General features: G+C 38.1%; 2 protein-coding genes across 3 annotated transcripts; both read left to right on the top strand.

Annotated features, from left to right (window-relative positions):
• Positions 1-1,178: 1,178 nt before the first annotated feature.
• On the top strand, positions 1,179-8,876 carry LOC134623962 (C-type lectin domain family 10 member A-like). Its single transcript, XM_063468961.1, has 8 exons — positions 1,179-1,233; positions 1,308-1,409; positions 4,561-4,659; positions 6,650-6,715; positions 6,798-6,890; positions 6,969-7,123; positions 7,892-8,001; positions 8,720-8,876. Exons 1-8 carry the CDS (start codon positions 1,179-1,181, stop codon positions 8,874-8,876), a joined length of 837 nt encoding a protein of 278 aa, XP_063325031.1.
• Positions 8,877-10,368: 1,492 nt separating this feature from the next.
• LOC134624819 (C-type lectin domain family 10 member A-like) lies at positions 10,369-16,320 on the top strand. 2 transcript variants are annotated; one of them, XM_063469897.1, is made up of 9 exons: positions 10,369-10,438; positions 11,430-11,498; positions 11,592-11,699; positions 11,901-11,999; positions 13,384-13,449; positions 13,532-13,624; positions 13,703-13,857; positions 14,202-14,311; positions 14,556-16,320. In XM_063469897.1, the coding sequence occupies exons 2-9, from the start codon at positions 11,444-11,446 to the stop codon at positions 14,707-14,709; spliced, it is 840 nt and encodes a 279-aa protein (XP_063325967.1). In that variant the 5' UTR covers positions 10,369-10,438; positions 11,430-11,443; the 3' UTR covers positions 14,710-16,320. The 2 variants fall into 2 exon arrangements, with proteins under 2 accessions (XP_063325967.1, XP_063325968.1); XM_063469898.1 differs by lacking the exon at positions 11,430-11,498 and having other exon boundaries at positions 10,384-10,438.
• Positions 16,321-21,987: the final 5,667 nt, after the last annotated feature.

The raw sequence follows: 21,987 nt of genomic DNA, 5'->3' as shown, positions 1-21,987 counted from the left end.
GTAAAAGTCAGACCTGAAGCTTTTAAGCCTATAGTTGGCGTATCTCTGGATGGCATAACCATCAGAGAACACTGTGAGTAACAAAACCCAGAATGGGGTGTCACAGAGTGTTTTCTTACAGGTCATGGAGTTCCACAGGGCTCTGTTATAGGTCCTTTACTTTTGTTTCAGATTTAAATTATAATCTAAATTCATCTGTTTAAATTGTATTAACACTTAAAGTTTCCATTAATGGTAGTGTGGCCTGTTTGCTGCTGTTGGAACATTATGGAGAATTTTTAATGCAAACATGTGACTAAAATTGTATTTGAGACCATCCCTTAAAACCTGGTGAATGTTAATGTGATTATGAATTAATGTCATAGAAAAACTGATCCAGATGGTTTTCTACAGTTTAAGGTGTTTCAATTAAACCATTTAAAGTTTAGATGAATGCTGTGTCCTGAGCACCTCTTGTTTTATATCGAGCTTTGGGTTTATGGTTATCTTGTGTTAAATTTTAAAACCACATGTCTGTGTTTGTTTGTGATCTTGCATTTACACAGTTTGAATTTGTGAACACTGTGGTTGATTTTAGGGAAGTTCAGACCGAGGAATGCTTCCCTCCCTGGGAGAAAATGTTTCTGAATAAAAGGGAAATTCTGAGGCTCATTTTACAGAAGATACTAAAATAGGATGTGAGACCAGGAGCTAAATCCTCAAAAAATAATTATGATATGCTTAATAAAACGGGTACTTGCACATAGTTTCTTACTTGGTGGGTGGGAGGGAGGAGGTGATGCAAATTTTTATCTGATGCTTTCCAGCTGATTCTTCACAGGCAGAGCAGAGGTGAGGAGCACTTTATTTCTTTCTCCATTATTAGTTTGAATAAGCTTTGATATTTAAGTGAGTTTGGTAGTTATGAAAGAAACAATTTGATTATGTTCAGAGAATGTGATGTGAGATTAGCATAGGTGTATTTATATACTGAATATCTACATAAATCCAGCTACAGGTGTATTCATTTAAACTACTTTAATGTGATTTATATTTAATACGTTTAAAATAACTTTACGGTTTAACTTGAAAGTAATAAAGGGAGGTATCACCAGGTAGTTTTCGAGACTTTTGTTTGTCTCTCCAAAGGTACTGTAACTTGACTGACTCTATTTTAACCACAGTAAGAGGTGAGCAGAATGGAGGAATCATATTATGAGAATTACTGGGACAAGACGACGCTCTCTCTCACAGGTATCCGTTTCATTTAAGTTGGGAATGTCTTGGTTGTAGCGTGCACCTGTAATAACTGAGCATCTGTCAAGCAGACAGTCCAGCACCCTCATCTGCATCCAGGTTCAGACGGTGGCTGTTTCCTGGTCTGACCGTCGTGGTCCTGCTGATTCTGATCATAGTGATGGGAAGCACCAGTAAGTGCGTGTACACACACACACACACACACACACACACACACACACACACACACACACACACACACACACACACACACACTCTAGTTTAGGTTAAATGTGGTGACCACTGTTGTCAGGTCATTTGTGAGGACCCCCAGTTTATACTTTCATAAACAGACACAGCCACAAAACAGTCAAGTATTTTGTCACACGGATGCCTCTAGAGAGCTAAACTTTTAAAATCATTGCAGCACTAGCATCTTCATCTTCTTCTGTCTTTAGAAGTTGCTACATCTCAGCCTATCCCCAGGATCCTCCTCTATCACACCAACTCTCTGCATGTCCTTGTTCTGTCATGGTCCTAGGTCACTGACCCAGTGTCTTGACTTCATAGTTTTGTTTTATTTTTAATATTTTCTGGTGATTCTAGGTTTCTCTTGTTTTTCGCTTCATGTCTGTAGTTTTGGTTATATTGTTCTTTTCGTATTTTGTTTGTTCCTGTTCTCAATTCCCCTGTATTATCTTTATTCATGTCTGTTTTTCTCATCTTGTAACAACATTTCACTTCCTGTTTTATTGACTGACTGTGACTCACAGTGGATGCTTCTCCCCTCCTGGCATGTTTCTGGTTGGTGTGGTTTTCTGTTTTAATGATTCTCCTGAGCATTTTTGTACCTTTTTGTATTCAGATTTCTTTTGTATGTTTCCCCACACACACTGCCAGTGTTGGGCAAGTTACTTTGAAAAAGTAATTAATTATAGTTACTAGTTACTTCTTCAAAAAAGTAACTGAGTTAGTAAGTGAGTTACAGTATTCTAAAAGTAATTAATTACTTGAAAAGTAACTATTGCGTTACTTTAACAAAACGTTTAACCCTCTGGGGTCCAGGGTATAATTGGCCATTTTTAACTACTTTTGATTTTCCCTCCACATTTTACCTTTAAAAACTATTTACTTTGCCTTGTTTGGTATCATTCTTTTCAGCACAACCTCATGTGTCTGAATTTACAGTCATGTTTTCATTTTGACATACTGTATTAACACAATTGGTCTAAAATCAGACAAAAAACACAAAATCAGAGTAGAAAAAGTTATATTTTTTACTGTAACAACCACAAACATGTTTAATGAATCATATTTCATAACTTTAAATGCAAATATTAATTGTCTGTTTTAAAATCCTATGTACAAGTTTTGCAAACAACAAAGTTATTTGCATCCATTTACCTTTTACCTTGATTTTTTAAATAACCATTTCAAACTATTTACAGAACAATCAGCTGTTCTGCATTCAGTAAGATGCCACAAATTATTTGTGCCACTACAAATATTTCTGTCCACTATAAAGGAGAACATCACAGCCTGATACCTGCAGGTCTGACAGCAGCAGGTGTATCACTGCTGTTTCTACCTGGAGACAGCAGTCGCCTCATTGTTCTGACACACAACACAAAACTATCCACAACACTACACACTAACTACACAAGACAACACATTAACTACACACTCCAAACACGCTAAACGTCACAAATCTCTCACATCTCAAAACTCGCTCTCCCTCTTTTTCTGCTCTCTCTCTCTCTCTCTCTCTCTCTCTCTCTCTCTCTCTCGCCGTCACTCCTAAAACTTACCTTTTTTTTTTGTTTTTGTTTTCTTGCTCATAAGCAGAGAGTGCTTGCTGCGCTGTCCTTAGACAGTAAACGTGACGAAACTATTGAGGAAAAAATGCCGCGTATTTATTGTTTATCATGACTCTGGTTTTACGTGGCCTATCAACACAGTTTATAAACTGGTATATATCACCTTGTTGCTTTGTCTTTAAGTGGTCATGTGATTAGCTTACCACGACTACTTTATTCTTCCTCAGTCAAACAGCAGCACTCATGTGATTGTTTTGCCCCCTCAGCTCCAGGTGTTGTGCTAGACAGTGATCGTGATTACCGTCCGCGGGAGCGCGCGCAGCTGCTTAAAGCTGTAGCGCCCAGATTACTTACGTAGTCAGCTACTTCCATACAACTGATATAAGATGCGGTAAGCTGAACACAGCTTCAACCGTCTGTTTGTTGAAAAATAGTAACGGACCGCATTTCCTTGTTAGTAACTGTAACGGCGTTGTAACGATAGGAATAGTAATTAGTTAGATTACTCGTTACTGAAAAAAGTAACGCCGTTAGTAACGCCGTTACTTGTAACGCCGTTATTCCCATCACTGCACACTACCAATATTATAAGTAAGCTCTGAGTTTTCAGTCTGCCTTTTAAAATAGAAATAGAATAGAATAGTCTTTTGTCATTTTTAATGTACAACTAAATTCTGGGTGTCCCACATCAACTGTGTTGGAATAAAATATAAATAGTAGAAAAATACAAAAAGGTGCACAGTAGTTGGAAGCACTGTGCCACTGCATATGTGCGTACATGCCACCATCTTGAGCCGTTCATGTCTAGGTCTGCATTTGGGGTCCAAATCCACATGCTAAATCCCACCTCTACATCCATAAACATCCTTTGAGGTCTTTCTCTTTTCCTATATGTCCAATATATCAATGATCCCTCCACTGCACACTCTCCAACCATCTCAGCTTTCCACTTCATATGTATTCTTTATAGTCTCTAGCGAAATAAACACTTACAAACTTTTTCTTGTATGTGGAAATGATTATTAGAATCAGCATGAGCAGAGTACGTTAGTAGCTAAATCACTGTGACTGCAAAGATGGTTTACAGAATTTTCTTGTAATTGAAAATAATTTTTGATTCTTCAACATGACATAAAGATAAAACAAATGATAGCTAAACTCTAATCACACAGTAGATATTTACATGACATCATCTTGAAATTAAATTATTATTAAATAAATACAATTTTCACCCATAGAAAGATAAAAGTCATTTGATTTACAGTTTTTGTTATATTGAATCTACATTATGTAATAGAGCCAGTTTTTAAAATCAGCTTTTAATTTTATCATCTCTAGTTTTGTTTCATTTTGTTCTTTTAATGATTTTGCTTTACTGAACATTTTTTATTTTGTCTTACTTTGTTGACCAAATTTCTTTATTACGCTATTATTTTACTGTATTATAGAGTGTTTAGTTTGCTATACTACAAGAAATTCCTCTTTTTTGGGGATGTGTACAGTAGACCTTGTCTATCTCTTTTTTCAGACAGGAAGATGTCAAATCGTCTGGGGACTTTGGAGCAGAGAGTTTCCAACCTCAGTAACATCGTCCAATCACTGAACGCCTCACTGCATCACATTCAAGGTAGCACACCTGTTAGTTAACGTCTTTTTGGAGAACACTCAAAAAACAAAAAAACAAAAGAAAAACAGGACACAGTTTTAGCACATTACTGTGCTACACTTAAAATCTGAATGTGGTTAGCTTATATAGATTTTATATATCAAACTTAAAGGTGTTTAGATCCACAGCATAACTATTTATTGTCCCAGTTCTGGGTCATTTTGACCCAGCATTTTCAGTTTCTTGTGTTTTGGTATTCTTTCGTTCTTCTGTATTATGATTTATGTTCTGATTCTTTAGTTGTGCTGTTTTAATTATTATTATTCTAGGTTTCAGTTTGGTCCTGGTTATGAGTTTAGTTTTTAGGTTTTGTGTCAAGTCAGTGTAAAGTCTGCGTCTTGATGTGATTTGTTTCTTGTTTCCTGTTATACTTTGAAGGTCCATGTCTTATGTCAGTGTATTCCGTTTTACTTCCCCCTGTCGCGTTAGCCCTAATTTCTCCCAGCTGTGTCTCCCTCCTGTTTCCTATTCCCTGATTACTCCACTGTGTATTTAAGCCCTGTGTTTGCTTTTGCCCTCTGTCGTGCCGTTAATGTTTGCTACCCTCAGTATGCTGTGTGTTTGTCTTCTACTTCTGTTTAGTTGCTTAGTTCCAGTTCCTATGTTCAGAGTTTTGTTTTGTTTTTTTGGAAGTTTTATTTATGTGGAGTTTTTTCCGAGCAACAAAGCTGTGCTTTAAGTTTAACCTGCCGGTTCTGAGTCCTGCTCTTGGGTCCACCTTTCCGGCCTGCCTGCCTGCCACACAGCCTATCATGACAGTTACAGCTGTCTAGTAGAGGTGGACAATGTAAACTCGAATCATATCATAATATTTCAACCAAATTTGCTAATAATGGTCTTTATGAAGATACAGACAAAAAAAAAAAAAATCAGAACAATGTGGCAGCGTGGAGACAACAGCATCCATGAATGTAAACAAAATGAAGGTCACTTTTTATAAATGAGCTACCCAATGCAAAATGTAAGTCCTGGATCTGAGTCCAGAAGTGGAGCTGGTGTCTCACCAGAGGTGAATTTTATTTTATTTTTTTAAACACTAGATAGTGAAACATATATTTAAATTAAAAATGACACATTTATATTAAAACACTGCTTATTTGTAGTGGAGTAGATTCGGTACCTTTATGTCAAATTAAGATATTTGGAGGGATTTTCTTGTTTCCCTTGTTTTCCTTAAAACCACCTGATTTAAAGGTTTAAAGTAATTCCTCTCTATTTCTGAAGTAGGACCCAAACGTTAGACCCTTCAGTTTAGACAGAGTGTTTATTTACAAGGTGGTGAAGTAATTCACCAATAAATCCCCGTGTGTCCCAGACTCCCGTGCCGTGTCTTCATCCAGTGTCAGTGCTCTGTGCATCCGCTCCTTAGTGTTCGTGTAACCTGTGCTTGCTGCCCTCTCATCCCGCAATTCTCCTGGGAAAATAACAGAAGCAGCCATAAATACACTACACTGCGACAAACTCACACTCACTGACTTCCAGCTGGGAAACTAACAGGAAGTCTCACAAAACGATCCAGCATCGGAGGGAGCTCCACCACACTGCTAAGTAGCTCCCTCGACGAGGCTTGATCATCTGCAGGTTTGTGTGAACATCTTCCTCAGGTGTGGCCAGCCACCTGGCAGGGCACACCCACCAGGCCTAATGGTGCCCGTAAACCAGCCTACCAGATGCACCCACACCCATATACACACCCACACACACATACCTGCAAGCAGGGAAACCAGTGACAGCCATACCATACATCAAATATACTTATAACAAGTAATATAAGTCCAAAACTGCAGAGGACCCCTGGGTCATCAGACCCAGGTCCCTGACACTAAAATATTTATCTCATAAGGGATTTATGCAGACTTACGTTGACAATGTGAAAGTCTGAACCAAACCTCATCGTTTTAAGTGTTCCAGTTGCCAAGTTGCTAAACATGCTAAGTCTTCTTGTTTCTAGAAACAGCTAAACAAGTTCAGCAGCTCCAGTATGCTGTTGAGAACAACACGGACCAGCTTAACTCAGGTCTGTCTGCCCCCCTGTAGATTATACTGCTGGTGATGACTCTAAACATCATGTTTAACTTGTGTTTGTGCTGTGTGATCAGTGTCGGAGGCCATGAAGCAGCTGGCACTCATCGACACACTCACCAAGAATATTGCAGCCATCAAATGTTCCCTTGAACACGTCATCAACAACAGTGCGTTTACCATATTTTACCATTTTACACATCTGTAGACTGAATTTCACATCCGTGGTAACTGTTTCTCTCTGTCAGGTTCAACTACAGGTGGTTGTTGTCCTCTGGGTTGGACTGTGTTTGAGTCCAACTGTTACTTCTTCAGTGGTGATTCTCGGTCCTGGAACAAGTCCAGAGACTGGTGTGAAGCACAACAAGCTCACCTGCTCATTCTGCGCAACGACAAGGAGTGGGTAAGACCTGCCACACTTGTCATATGATTCAGCACGAAATGTACGAGTCTTTATTTGAATGGTAACGTTTCCTAGTTTGTAAAAATATGTCTGGTTAACAGCATCTCAACGATTCAGACAGCAGAGACTTCAGAGCCTCAGAGGTGTCAGTGGACAATGTCATGGTCATGGCACACTTTTTAAAACATAATTTAACTCTTTCACCCATAAAGACAACATTTTTAAACCAACCCTGTGCCCTTAACAAGGAGTTTTGACACCTGAGTGACTGACCATTAGAGTAGATTCTGGGTTTATCCAAAGGAAGCTGCACAGGCAGAGACCACCCTTACTAACCTCTGATGCACAGTCAGTTATTTTTTTTTGTAAGCAGGCCTGAAGTAGGACAGAAACACTTAGAAAAGAGCTTCAAAATGACTCATAGATAAAGAGTCGAGGTTTAAGATTTAAATGTACTGTCTGACATTTTCTGGATTTAAGAAAAGATTTGAAAACTTTATGTGCACACAGTCAAATACATCTTTAACTAAGCAAGTAAGTTCTTATTTAAAATGGAAGAGTGAGAAAAGGCAAAGTCACATGAGGACATTGCACCAAGGCTAATGTTAACAAATCCACTGCTTAAATGCTGCCCCCTAGAGGTAAAAGTGGAATTTACACAAAGGACCTTCAAGTTATGAATATCCCGCATTTTTTTTTTTTTTTTTTTTTTAGTAGTTTGCAGACAAGTAAATAACAAAAAAGTACTTTATACTTCTCTCTGTCCAGGACTTTGTGACCCGCAGGAGCATGCCTCACTTTTACTGGATCGGTTTGTCTGACTGGAGGACTGGGAGCTGGGAGTGGGTGAACCAGACGCCGTACACAGTGGAGCCCAGGTCTTTAAAAAAAAAAGATGTGTGACCTCTCTTCTGTCTTGCATTAATGATATGGAAAGAATCAAAATCAAACAATTCCATATGAAAGAGGATGAAAATCATAAAGTCATACTGGCATCATACTAGCCAAACCAGCCATTCCAAACTTTTTAAAAATTCTTTTCCATTTTTCTTTAACTTATTTTTTACATTTACTATTTTTCTGTACTGTGCTTTGTGACTGCAAGTCTGTGAGTCTGCAAGTCTTCCTTACTTATTTACTTACTTTCCTTTTTCCATGTTTCATCCTGCTTTTTATTGAATTTAATTCCCTAAATGTTTGAGCCATACTCAAAGACACACCATCCCTTTATTAGCATTTTTTTTCAAATAGGTTTTTCAGAAATTACAAAAACATGCACACATGTCCACAGATTGCCCTTAAAGAGACTGACTCGACTGAAAAAAAGTGATTCAGAGTTGGCGGGAATTTTATATCAGGTTTCCAGCTGCTCCTCCCTCCTGTCAGACACTGTATAAACAAAATTAGCATGTTAGCAGAAGCAGCATTTTCCCTGTAGCTTTACTCAGTGTTAGCACAGCTTTTAGTGCAGAAATGAGCCATGCCAGCTTTGACAAAAGCTGCTGTAACCCTGAAGATGAGAATAGGACAATTATGCTCACTTCTGCATAGAATTTGCTCACAAACATAACAAGTAATGTATGTGTGTTTTTCCAGGCGGTGGAAACCCGGGCAGCCAGACAACTGGACCGGTCACGGTCTCGGTCACGGAGATGAAGACTGCGCTCACCTTTATGATGATGGACTCCTGAATGATGTGCACTGCTCCACCAAGATGCAGTTCATCTGTCAGAAACCTACCATGAATGCCTGAACACACCTGCTTCCCTGGCTTTGCCCACATCTGCTCTCAGATTACACCGCGAAAACTTGTAATATAATGAATATCCCACTTTCTGGACTTACTGCTCTACAGGGGGCGCTCTCCAGCAGGTCCAGAGTTAATGAGGCTATATGGAGCTGTAGGAGAAAATTGTATATTGTAAAATTGTAGAAAATTTCCTAAGGTGTTTACTTTAAAGACTGAATAGAACATGGACTAAAACTGAAACTGTAGAAAAACATTAATGAGAAAGACCTTTAATTTCAACACATGAGCTCTTTAATGAGCGTCCTGATGCCCTCAGGTGTGCTCAGAGGAGAATCTGAGGAGATCCTCCAACATTACCTGCGCTACAACTCTGACGCTCAATGCTACATCTGGAAATACAACAGCACTGTCGGGACATGAAGATGTTGAACGAGAACAGTGCTCCAGTGAGATCTGCTCAGCCCCACTGTCCTCCTTCCTCTTAAATGACAAACTCACTGAGGGCTGACCTCTGACCTCTTGAACGTTGGACTTTCACTTGGTCATGGAGTTGGGTTTTGTTTTAGCTACATACTAATGAGGAACTTTTTATTCAAAAAACCTACCTTTTGAATGAATAAAATTATGTATAAAGAGGTTAATGTTAGCCAAACCCTGCCCCTAACTCTAAATGGGGTCCTTGTGGCCAAGCGTATGCTAGGACATGACATTATTTTTTTTGCTATTTCTAATCATTTGTGGCTGCACATTTGTTTTTCTTGTTAGTTTGCTTTAATCCTTTTGGTCATCATGCTGTATTGTGCACATGTGGGTAAAACACACATCAAGGGCTGGACTAGGCCATGTAACATCTCAGTAAGGTGTTTCATCAGTGCCAAATAATTAGCAAGATCTAATAATATTTAACAGTATTTTCACTGTAACCTTTAACCATGCTTCGAGCCAGTTAACCATGTGGTAATTTTGTAAACTTATCTAAGTCTGTGGTCCTGAAGTAGAAATGCTGGCCACTCCAACCTAGGGGACGAACCTAGTGGACATTAAAGGAGGACATCCTTACCCATAGACTCTCACATTCAAATGTCCAAGTTTAAATCAGAAATAAACATTGTTACAGCCTGATTACAAAAATTGTTTTGGTCTCTATATCTACACCCCTCCTTTAAAGCAATAAACTTACTTTTTTAAAGCATCTGAATAAAGCCGTGTCAGTGTCAGATATTATGATGGTATTATCGTCACACAGATTGCATACAGTTTTTGTAGGTTTTGGTTGATTTTAGGGAAGTATCAACTGAAAAGTGGCTCTTTGGCAGGGAATGGCTGCCTGTTTCTGATTAAAAAGGAAGTTTTGAAAGCAACTTCTGTAAAACTTAGGCTGATTCACAGAAATCTAACGAATAGGATGATAAACACGAAGCTAAGACCCCCTAAAATGTTGTGACATACCCGTAAAAATGATGAGTGAGTATTTTCACACAGCTAGTTGCATGAAGGGCAGGAAAGAGGAGGAAATATCAATCTTTATGTCTGAAAATCCCTGCTACTTCAGAGGCAGAACAAAGGTGAGAAACTCTTTCATTATTAATTTGTTTGAGCAGAAGTTCTCCAATTTTTCTTAAGGTCTTTTTTTCCATTGGCTGCTTTTTCACCCATTTTCAGTCCAGTTCCTTAACATTTTCAGCATAGACACAGGCTGGACACACACACGACAGACAAGCATTTACCGATGGGGACATAAAGAACTTCCATCTTTGGGCACATTTTCAGGCTCAACAAATGTTGCTGACTTCTATAATTAGAACAAGGGTCTAATAAACCCAGTTTGAGGTTAGGATAGGGGAGCATACGAGACGTGTACCCTGTAACTCAGAGTATTTCAGGAACAACTGGTCCGGGGGAGGTTGAGGTCAGGAGACCTCCAGCAAGAGAAGGGTCTTCAGCATACTCATATATGGTATCAAAGGTGAAGCAACAGCAGGTATAAATGTAAATGTGGAGTGGATGTGTCTTTGTCACATGGGAGCAATAAGACCCACGCATGAATAAATATCTCAAACCACCTTAGAACTATCGTTTTGATTGTCTCCTTCCACAACTACATCACCGTCATTATAGAACGAACCAATTTTAAAACTGTATCTTTAGGCACTTTGTTACTAACAGCCTGCTGCAAAAACACACCATTAGTTCCCATTTTTGTGGCTCAATCTATGAAAATTATCTGATATAATACAGTTTGACAGGAATCAAGTATTTTTGCACCAACAAGGTGATTCCCAAATAACTATTACCTGAAAATTTTGACTTAAGAAAATCAGGAAACTGGCTGGACAAAGAAGTGGCAGGTCTAAAAAAACAACAAAAAACTGTGTGCTGCAGATAAACAGTATCTGAAAATCAAATCATTGAGAAAGATGAAAAAATTAAACACTTCATTTTTCAGCATGAAAACGATCCCAAGCACACTATTAGTGCAATAGGATTAGAATAGCTATTTTTTGAGAATCTTTTTGTGCAGATTTCTTTACTTTTTTAAATTTCTTATTTAACCAGACTAGGTGGCCGCGATGACTGACGTACCTTATGAGAATAATTGGGACAACACTGTCCTCTGGACCAAAGGTATCTGTTTGAGCTTGAGTAGGCAACTTATTTGATTTTAGGATTTTAAGATCTACTTGTGAAGCAATAACTATGTCTGTCTCTGTCTGTCAGATTCTCCACCGTACTTCGTCTCACCGATGTCCAGGTTCAAACGCTGGTTATTTCCTGGTCTGACTGCTGTGATCCTGCTGATTCTGATCATAGTGCTTGGAGTTACCAGTGAGTATAAAACAGACACATACACATGAACAGAGATTTCTTTATGACTAATTTTACTCCACTGACCTTTTTGTGATTATGCTGATCTGCTTTGTAAGGCTCTCACTTTTATTCCATTATAGGTTATGCTCACTGTTTTAGTTACTATAACACAAGCTTAGCTAAATATTATTTTTATTTGCTGTCGTTTTGTGTGTTCAGACACGAAGACATCGAAATATCTGTGGACTGTGGATCAGAGAGTTTCCAACATGAGTGACACCATCCAGTCATTTAACACCTCACTGCATCAAGCTCAAGGTAAAACGCCTGTTAGTCAATGTCTTTGTCACACATAGTATTTGAAAACTAAATGTGGTTAGTTAATATGTTAATAAGACTTTAGAAGTCAAACTTTCTAAGTTAACAGATTTGGGGATTTACAGTGTAACCCACAACATCCAGAATTTTATGGCTCCCTAAAGACAAGCCCTGCTCCAGATCTTTCCAGTCATTTGGGATAACTGGGTCTGACCAGCAGCATTCATCTAATCCAAGTCACCAGAACATAGTGATCACTTGACAGTGCTGCTTTTCTCTCTGAGAGTCTAAGACATAAGATCAGAATATATGACAACAAAGTTAATTACTGACCCTTAGCCCAAGGTGCTCAGACACCGTATGCACTTATGAGCCACCTTGAACATGATGTTTGTACCCATGCCTGGTACAGAAGTTCATTTGCTCTACTGCGCCATCATGTGGACGATTCAAGTGAAACAGGCTCTGTGATTATAATGATGTGATGTGTAAACCTCTAAACTAAATAAATAAACTGTTTTCATGGTTATTTATCCCGAATATTGTCTCAGTATGTCTGATAAAAAAGAGAAAGTGGAAACTATCAGGACAGATTTTTGGTATGATTGTGTAACTATAATCACGCTTATGTACATCTGGATAATGACACAAACTAGTGTGTGGCGCTTCACTTTTTAAGAAACTAAAAGACAGAAATCAGATTATAGGATCTGTGGTGTTGTTTATTTATATTATGGTACTTATCATTCATTATATTTATTACTGTGTGCATACTTTATTAAGAGAGATGAGATTTAAAAAAATCTCTTCCTTGCTGGCTTCATCGAAGAAGAAATGCTCAAGTAACTATGTAGCACACACGTAATCCAATTCCACAACACAGTGTGATTGAGGAAATCAGCTGTGTTTTGCTGCCCATTTTATTTCGAATCTGGCGCAAACCGGCGTGATCAAAGCAAGCCTCGATACGCGCTTCACAAAAGATTACCCGACACATGCTTCGAAGCTTCGACTCACTCCACCTTCTTAACAAGGTCAGGTTTCTTCCTTACGACTGTAGTGATGTTCCAGATACAAAAAAGTCTATAATTCTGAGGGTCAGCAGGCCAATTGGTCTTTGCTAAGGCAAACCCCATCGAGGCCTAACCACCCAAGGCTACCAGTTCCCTTGAGGCCCCGGTTAGCCAGTGCTGTCTCAGTACTAGGTGCTTTTAAATAGCTGCCTTTCACGTATTCCATTTCATAATAAGACAATTTGGTTTTCCCATAGCCCTTGTGTTCCTTAACAACATCTTATGTGAAGGATTTTTGAGATATTCTAAATTCATCAGTGAACTAGCCACAGTGTCAAACATGCTAACATGCTTAATCTTTTTATTTCTAGAAACAGCTAAACAAGTTCAGCAGCTGCAGTTTACTGTTGAGAACAACAAGGACCGGCTTACCTCAGGTCTGTCTGCCCCCCTGTAGATTTTACTGCTGGTGATGACTCCAAACATCATGTTTAACTTGTGTTTGTGCTGTGTGATCAGTGTCGGAGGCCATGAAGCAGCTGGCACTCATTGACACGCTCACCAAGAATATTGCAGCCATCAAATGTTCCCTTGAACACATCATCAACAACAGTGCGTTTACCATATTTTACCATTTTACACATCTGCAGACTGAATTTCACATCCGTGGTAACTGTTTCTCTCTGTCAGGTTCAACTACAGGTGGTTGTTGTCCTCTGGGTTGGACTGTGTTTGAGTCCAACTGTTACTTCTTCAGCAGTGATTCTCAGTCCTGGACTAGGTCCAGAGACTGGTGTGAAGCACAACAAGCCCACCTGGTCATTCTGCATAACGACAAGGAGTGGGTAAGACCTGCTCACACCTGTCACATGACCTACTATGAAACACTTTTTTGCAATATTGTGCAATATTGTATTGTACCACAAGATAGAGTAGTGAGTCAGTGTAATTTTTATTTAAACAGCTTAATCATTAAATACAAATTCTTATTTGCAAACATATGCTGGGAAAAGGCAAACGCCTCCTGTTGAATATTTATCTCTGTCTTAACAGAGATAAATATTCAAAAGACCAGGAACACATCTCACAACAAATTGAGACACACACAAACAAACAATGAATTTTTTGTTGTTGTAGTTTGTTTGTTTGTTTGTTTTTTTTCAAATGCAGTCATTGTCTCTTTATCCAGGACTTTGTGACCCGTAATTCAATCCCTCAATTATACTGGGTCGGTTTGTCTGACTCCAGAACTGGGAGGTGGGAGTGGGTGAACCAGACACCATACAGGATTGAGCGCAGGTCTGTTTCAGTAACAAAAAATATAAATTCTCTGTTATTTTCTCCTGTCATGCTGCATTAACTGTGTACAGCCACTTAATATCAATTAACTCAAGACACAAAGATAAAAATGACTATTTCTTGCATTTATAAAATATTCTCTAACCTGCAATATAAAACTCAAGGTCCAATTAAAAATCTGAAAACTTTCTGTTACATTTTCTCCTGTTTACCTGTGTTCTCCTTAATGAATGTGCATTTTCAGGCGATGGGTACCTGGGCAGCCTGACAGCTGGACTGGGCACGGTCTTGGAGGGGATGAAGACTGTGCTCACCTTCACAGTGATGGACGCCTGAATGACCACCACTGCTCCACCAGGTTCCGCTTCATCTGTCAGAAACACAGCCTGAACATTTGAACACATTCGTTGCCTGGCTCCGCTCACAAACTGCTCTCCAACTACTGTTGATTACAAAGAAAATTTCTCTTTAAGATATAAGACAAAAAAATCTTATCTTATTATGTAGAATTCATCTAATGTGGACTTCTTGTTCCACAGTGGGGCGCTGTTGAGCTTGACCAGAATGATTGGGACTCTATGGAGTCCATGATTTACAGGTTGTGTTTTTGTTGTAGTAAAATACCTTTCTGTGAGTATTAGGGACATCACACCACCAGGTCCAGTTTATTCCAGATCACGAAGCCTAACCCTTTGTGCTCTTTAGGATTGTCACAATCTCTTATTGACTAAAAGAATTCCCTTGAATGACGTTGGATATTTACTATAGAAAATATAATAGCATTATCAGTTAGCTCTTTGAAATGAACTTTTATATTCAAGCATTGAGCATTGATCAGAAAGCTTCACCCACCATCATTCAAACTGAACAGGCTTACTGTGTGCATGTTTTAGATAGTACACAAGAGTCACTGTGATGTCACATGTTGATTATAGACTCACTATGTTGGGTTTTCGGTGCCAGAAACAATATGCAGACTGGGTGAAGTGTTAAGTTATCAGTTGTGTGCATCTCACAGGCACAAATGCCTGTTAATTACTGCCAAGGAAGATTAATATAAAATCCTAGAATTTCACTGACCAAAACCTTGGACTTCTTGGATTGTCTGTGAACTGCACTGAAGCCATATGTTAGTTAAGATAATTGCATCAAATGCTCCAAAAGCACAAACACCATCCAGAAATGCAGTTCAGGGATTCTCGTTGGCTGAGCTGAAGCCTAGCAAACAGTTAGTACCTGTCCAGCTTGACATAATTTAAATAGGTGAATCACAAAAATTGTACTACAGTTGTACAAACAATGCTACAATGTAAACCTAAATAAAAAGAATCCTTCCATCCATCCGTTCTCTTCCACTTATTCTTGTCAGGGTCGCGGGGTGGCTGGAGCCTAGCATAGGGCGAGAGGCCGGGTACACCCTGGACAGGTCACCAGTCCATCTCAGGCCTAAAACAAAGAGACAGACAACAATTCACACTCATATTCACACTTAAGGGAAATTTAGGATCACTGATTAACCTAACCTGTGAGAGAACACTCTGTGATGTCCCGGTGTTTTCAGTGGAAGAAACACATCAAGATGAACACAATCAATTTACTAGATCTTCCTTGCGAGGATGATTCAGACTTGAATCAAGAAATTCTATGTTTTGTCTTTAGGATTTCTCGAGTTTTGGCTTCTAATTTCATTTTGTTGATTTCTTTTGTTAGGTTTCTGATGTTCTTAGGTTCACTCGGTCTTTCCCTGTCTTTTTTTGTTTATTGCCTTTGACCTCTTGTCTCTGGTCACTTCCTTTTTCAAAGTTATTCTCTGATGCGTCTTGTTCTGCCCTGCTCTCATTGTCTCAACCTTTGATTGCTCTTACATGTGCTCTGTGGGCAAAAGACCTGCAACTGACAAATAAAGGCTATCTCATCTCTCATCTCAGTTTACTTAAAGAAAAACCCGAGTCTCCTGACAACTTTTAGTTTACATTTTCAATTGTAATAAAGTTGCTTTTACACCCAGAGTACTCCGTCTATTTGGGTCATCTCTCCTGAATTATACTGAAACTTTCAGTGACTCCAATACAGTGAAGCTTTTAGTTCACTTGTCCCAATAATATTTTATTCATTTATTGGTTTCACAAGGCTGCAATGCTACCTACGTAACTGAACAGAAGTAATACATATCTACTTACAGTGAGCATATGATAAATCTGATGTAGTCCATGCAATGACACAGCCAATCCTAACAGCTGCAGGCAGGTGTCTTCGTATTAAAAGGGAGTTTTTCCTTCCCACTGTCACCAAGTGCTTGCTCAAATGAGGTCGTCTGATTTGAGGTTTTTTCTCTATATTATTGTAGTGTCCTTATGATATAAAGTGCTTTGAGGTTGTTGTTTAATTTTTCCAGTAATTTAAAATAGGCACACCAAGCTCAGTAAATGGAAGTTCCTATCTATATCAGATATTATGGTGTCATCATTTTGCATAGCAACAGCATAGAAATGGCTGAAAATTTGTACTACTGTTTTGCAGTCATGCACTTATAAAACTTCATAAAAGATTTTTTCTGAAGTATTTTATTCATCTTTAGGCATGAAAAGATGAATAAAAATACTTCAGAAAAAATCCTGGGTCAGGGCTAAATAACAATAATTACAATGAAACACATCATACATCTATAGTAACATAAAACGGCCGGTGGGTGTGAAGTGACACATCAGTGTCCTATGTAGTGGTTTATGTGCAAGTATACCATCAACACTGACACAAATTCAAGAAAACAGCCTTTGAATAGCTGTCCACTGTAGTGACCACTATGTGTGAAAGGGTTAAATATGATACATAATGACCCCATTAAACTGCCTGGTAAACACCTAGCAACAAGCTAAAATGGATCAGTTTCAGCATTTATTCATTTACAACACCTTATAAAAATGTGTCTTTGAAATTTTAAAGCAAACAGTACTTCAACATAGGCATGTCCCAGGGAAGCAAAAATATCCAACCTGTTATTATATCTTTAGTTTTTGATCCCAACCTTTTCCAAGGCTATTTGGTGGAAATCGGTTTGCAAATTCACCACATCTGCCATGCCAGATTTTTAATTACCTCTTGTTTATCACAACTGTAACTCCAAAAAGTGGGGAAAGGGAAATGTGCATGTCAATGTGACTATCAATGTTTTGTACATAAGTCATATGGCCTGACACAAAAGGAGTTTTCCTCTAAAGAGTGAGAGATTTAAGAAGTACACAGAGTTCACTCTGAGGTGAAGGGAGAGCAGGCTGAGTCAGCTGACAGTTTCCTGCCAGCATAGATGGATTATCTATGAGCAGCACTTTTTTTTTTTACTTTTGAAAAAATATATATTTTTGTGTCCTGTTTTATATATATAGACACCAAAGAAGAAATTAAATGGGGACTGCTTCATCATTAATGGTGGCAGGGACATAAGAACTGCATGATTAAAATGAGCAACCAAATCTGAAGGAAAGCTTAAAGGCTTTTGTGACTTTTTAAGTTTAAAAACCAAACTTTTCTCTGCAGATTAAACTTAAATTGCAAATGAAAAAGTTACTCAAGCATGTTAGCATCATTAATCCAGACTACCAACACTATAAGTTGATATGTGTATGAGCAGATACGTCTGCCTCCAAACAACACAAACTTTCATAACCCTCCGATGTGAATTAATGCAAAAAAAAAAAAGAAAAAAAAGACAATCTGCTCTACAATTGTCAGTTTTAGCCTTATAACTTCATAAATGCAACAAATCACTGTAATGAAAATGCAAAGTTAGAGTGTTTCTAATGGTTGTAATGATCATAAATACAGTAAAAGATTTTAATTATTTTAGTTATTTTTTTGTGTGTGAAAGGTTAGGGGTGTTTGTGAACTTTAGTGTTGTTTCTTTTAGGAAAGCAAAACCTGAGCAGCAATTCCATTGCTGGAAAAGCAATAAAGTGTCCTACAAGCTGATTCAGAGGACTCAGAATGAACAGCATGTGCAACAGAGAGCTCATATTCATGACAGCATGGAGCCAGATTCACTTAAAATGATCATAAATATGCTAAAAAACTGTAATTATGTACACCTATTAGTCATTGTGAGATACAAATCTCACAGTGATGTTAACAAGCTCTTTTTTTTTTTACTTATTTCACACTGCGGTCTCTGTTACCTGCAGTTTAAAGCTCGCTATATGATTTTGTGGCTCCATACAGATTTATTTGGTCAAAAATGTCTGATAAAAGTAGCCAACCCCTTCGCACTTTGTGCTCAATGATGCTCCTGAAAGCCAGCATTAGGTCAAGCTCTGTGGTTGAAGTGACTGAAGAGAGCAATTTTTGTGTGAAAGGTAGAGCAGTGTTTATGAACTTTAGTGTTCTGGTTGATTTAGGGAAGTAAAACTGACAATAAATTCCCTTTCTGGAAACCCCCCAAAAATGTCTTACAAGTTGATTCACAGGACTCTGAAAGAATAGCATGTGCAGCAGAGAGCTGATGTTATTGGTGGCACGGAGCCAGATTCACTTAAAAAAAAAAAAAGATAACTGGGCATTCAAACTCAGTTCTGTATTTCATGGGTGGGACAGAGGAGACCATATATATTTTACCATCAGGGGAAACAGACGGCATATTCTTCTTCTCTGGTCAATCTACAGAAAAAGAGGTGAGAAACCCCTTCTATTTCTTATAATGTCCAAATTTTACCCTCACAGTATGACTATTTTCTATCCTTAAAGTAAAGGACAGAAAATATTAATATTTTTAACACACATTGTGTTAAAATTTTATGCTTTTTAGTTTTTTTTGTCTTTTCCCATGCAATTTTGTTTCTTCTTAACTTCATAATTATGAGATAAAATTTGTAAAATTTGCAAGGCTGCAAAAAACATTTAAATTCTCTCCATAAGTTGATTCTGTTCATCTGGATGTAACGTTTTCAGTGGGAGAAACGTTTTGTCACTCATCCAAGTGACTGATCAGTGGTTGTTGATCAATGGTCATGACAATTTGCATAATTATGATTAAGGAACTGACCTCCCAGCCCATTGTTCCTTCAGTGGTGCTGGTTTTAGTCATTATGCAAATGTCTATAAGTAAGTAAGTACTTAAGTAAAATGTATTTACATAGCACTTTTTAAAACAGGAAGTTATTTCAAAGTGCTTCACATGGTAATAAAAGCATATCAAATGAAACAATAAAACACTATAAAGAAGGTATAATAGCATAGCCAATAAAACAGTATACTACACATGAATATTACCTAATTGCCTGTCTAAACAGATGTGTTTTTAGCTGTTTTTTAAAAGAAGCTACAGAGTTGATGGTGCGTAGGTAAACTGTTCCACAATATTGGAGCCAAGGTTTTAAAATCGCGATCCCTCTTGGTTTTCAAACGGGTCCATGGAATGGTTGGAAGACCCCTATCAGTGGATCTAAGGATTCGGTTTGGACAGTAGGGTTGGAGAAGCTCAGTGACATAAGTGGGGGCCTCACCTTGTAGGGACATGAATGTAAGAGTGAGGACTTTAAACTGATATCTATACTCAACCGGAAGCCAGTGCAAGGATTTTAACACAGGGTTTATATGGGAGAATTTATGACTGACTGATTTAGGAAAGCCTTAGACAGACAAGAAAAGACTGCGTTACAGTATGAGAGGAGATGAGGGCATGGACAAGCATCTCTAAGCATCTCCAATGAAGTAGGTAGGACATCAACTGGACTCACTGAGGGTTTCATTTGGGTCAGTATTTCTGATAGATCTTCTAGAGAAACTGGGTGAAAGGTTGGGGAAACCTGCAATCACCTGAGACAGAAGAAGTCACTTGGATGAGTGATGAAACATTTCTCCCACTGAAAACGCTACGTCCAGATGAACAGAATCAACCTTTGGAGATTAACTTAAACTGGATGATTGAGCATGCATCAAGACACTTAAACTCTGTTTAAAAACTGCAGCCAAAGCAATTTCACACCCACTCTGTCTTCTTCTAAAGCCTCAATCTGTTTTGTTCTATAGCTGACTCTTCTTGGAATCAGTATCATAGTCGTAATAACAAATGTATATAATACAGATTGTAATGTAGTTTATGCAACAGATAACTTCATAGCATATTTAATGAAGTCATCCTGACTTTTATCTTCCACACCCTCAAAGTGGATTCAACCCCGACTCGTGTTTTTTTAACCAGTTTTTCCTTTTTTTCCCTTTTTTAAACTATGCTTTCATATTATCATAATTAAGACTGAGCATGTTGCTGATAAAAATCAGCTGAATGTGGAAGTTGTTGGTTCCTTTCTCACTCAGTGTTATCATGTTTTTATTATCCAGTAAAAACAGCAAGCAGATGACAACAATGGACCAATGCCATTATGTGAAGGACCAGGATGGTAGTGCGCTCTGGATCAGTGGTAACTGTTTGTGTCTGAGTTGGTAATGTCTTTGTTTTGACTTCTGATTTATGAAATTATATTTGTCTGTCAGAGACTCCACCCACCCCCCGGTTGGCTGTCTCTAGGTTCAGACGCTGGTTATTTCCTGCTGTGACAGCCGTGATCCTGTTGACTGTGATCACAATCCTGGGAGCTAGCAGTAAGTATGCATGTGTATTCTTGTTAATGTTATATGTGGGGACTACTGCTTTTGGGTCACTAATAAGGCCCAACCTTTGTGAGCTTCACAAACAGTCATGTATCATGTGGTTTGTGGCTCTGATGCCTAATGACAGCAAACACTGGACCTCTGAAGTGCACTTCATCATGCTGGTGCAAATAGTTACAACATGAAAAGTCCTGCAAGATTCAGACTCATTTTCCAAATCTAATAACAGAATAATATACCATACTTTTGGTTTATAGCTGCTAGAAATGAAAAAACAGACCACTGTGACTGCACATAAAGCTAACAGAAATGTAGTCACAGTAAAACTTAGCTAAAGCTAACTCTCAGACTTTATCTTGTAGAAGACTTGAAGAAAATTTTGGTCCAATGTGACAGCCAATAAGTGATGATCGTTAAAACTGTTTTCCGCGTTTGCAGTTTAGGGCTGCAATTATCAGTTATATTGTCATTTATTTTCATTCCACTTTATTGTGTTGTGTTATATTGAACACATTTACTTTATTTTATTTTATTTATTTATTATTTATTGTATATTATTGTTGTGCATTTAGATTTTACTTGACATTTATATTTATAACTTTTATTCATAGAGGAAAATTTAAAAAACCCATTACCTTTTTAGTACTTTGAGATTTTTTCCCTTAATGTTAAAATTTTGTTTTCAGTAACACAATTTTCCAGCATTTTGGGTGAGTACATGTTATGTTGTGTTATGTTATGTTGTGTGTTATGTGTTATGTTAACATGTTATGTTGTGCTACACACTCTGTTAAATTTCTTTGTGTTTTTGTTGTCTGCTTGTTCAGACATAAAGGTATCAAATCACCTGTGGTCTATAGAGCAGAGACTTTCCAACCAGAAGGACGTCTTCGAGTCGCTGCATTCCTCAGTGCCTCAGGTTCAAGGTAACACACCTATTAGCTATGATAAAATATTAAATATAAAAATAAAATATTATAATATAAAATATTAAAAGTAGGTTACCCTCCTGCTCTGATGGTCGCGGCCCTCATGGTTCTGAGCATAGAGCCCACACAAATATTTCTTTTATGTTA

The sequence above is a fragment of the Pelmatolapia mariae genome, linkage group LG3_W, assembly GCF_036321145.2.
Source record: "Pelmatolapia mariae isolate MD_Pm_ZW linkage group LG3_W, Pm_UMD_F_2, whole genome shotgun sequence".
Classification (NCBI taxonomy): Eukaryota; Metazoa; Chordata; class Actinopteri; order Cichliformes; family Cichlidae; genus Pelmatolapia; species Pelmatolapia mariae.
The sequence above is the reverse complement of the archived record's forward strand: the minus strand, read 5'-3'. Positions and strand labels throughout refer to the sequence as shown.

What these genes read in the sequence shown, in the direction of transcription:
- LOC134623962 (XM_063468961.1), top strand. Translation starts at nt 1,179, where the DNA reads ATGGAGGAATCATATTATGAGAATTACTGGGACAAGACGACGCTCTCT. An exon ending in TGAACACGTCATCAACAACA is followed by an intron (nt 6,891 to 6,968) that starts GTGCGTTTACCA and finishes TCTCTCTGTCAG; the next exon opens with GTTCAACTACAGGTGGTTGT. An exon ending in TGCGCAACGACAAGGAGTGG is followed by an intron (nt 7,124 to 7,891) that starts GTAAGACCTGCC and finishes CTCTCTGTCCAG; the next exon opens with GACTTTGTGACCCGCAGGAG.
- LOC134624819 (XM_063469897.1), top strand. Translation starts at nt 11,444, where the DNA reads ATGACTGACGTACCTTATGAGAATAATTGGGACAACACTGTCCTCTGG. An exon ending in CATAGTGCTTGGAGTTACCA is followed by an intron (nt 11,700 to 11,900) that starts GTGAGTATAAAA and finishes TTGTGTGTTCAG; the next exon opens with ACACGAAGACATCGAAATAT. An exon ending in CTCACTGCATCAAGCTCAAG is followed by an intron (nt 12,000 to 13,383) that starts GTAAAACGCCTG and finishes TTTTATTTCTAG; the next exon opens with AAACAGCTAAACAAGTTCAG.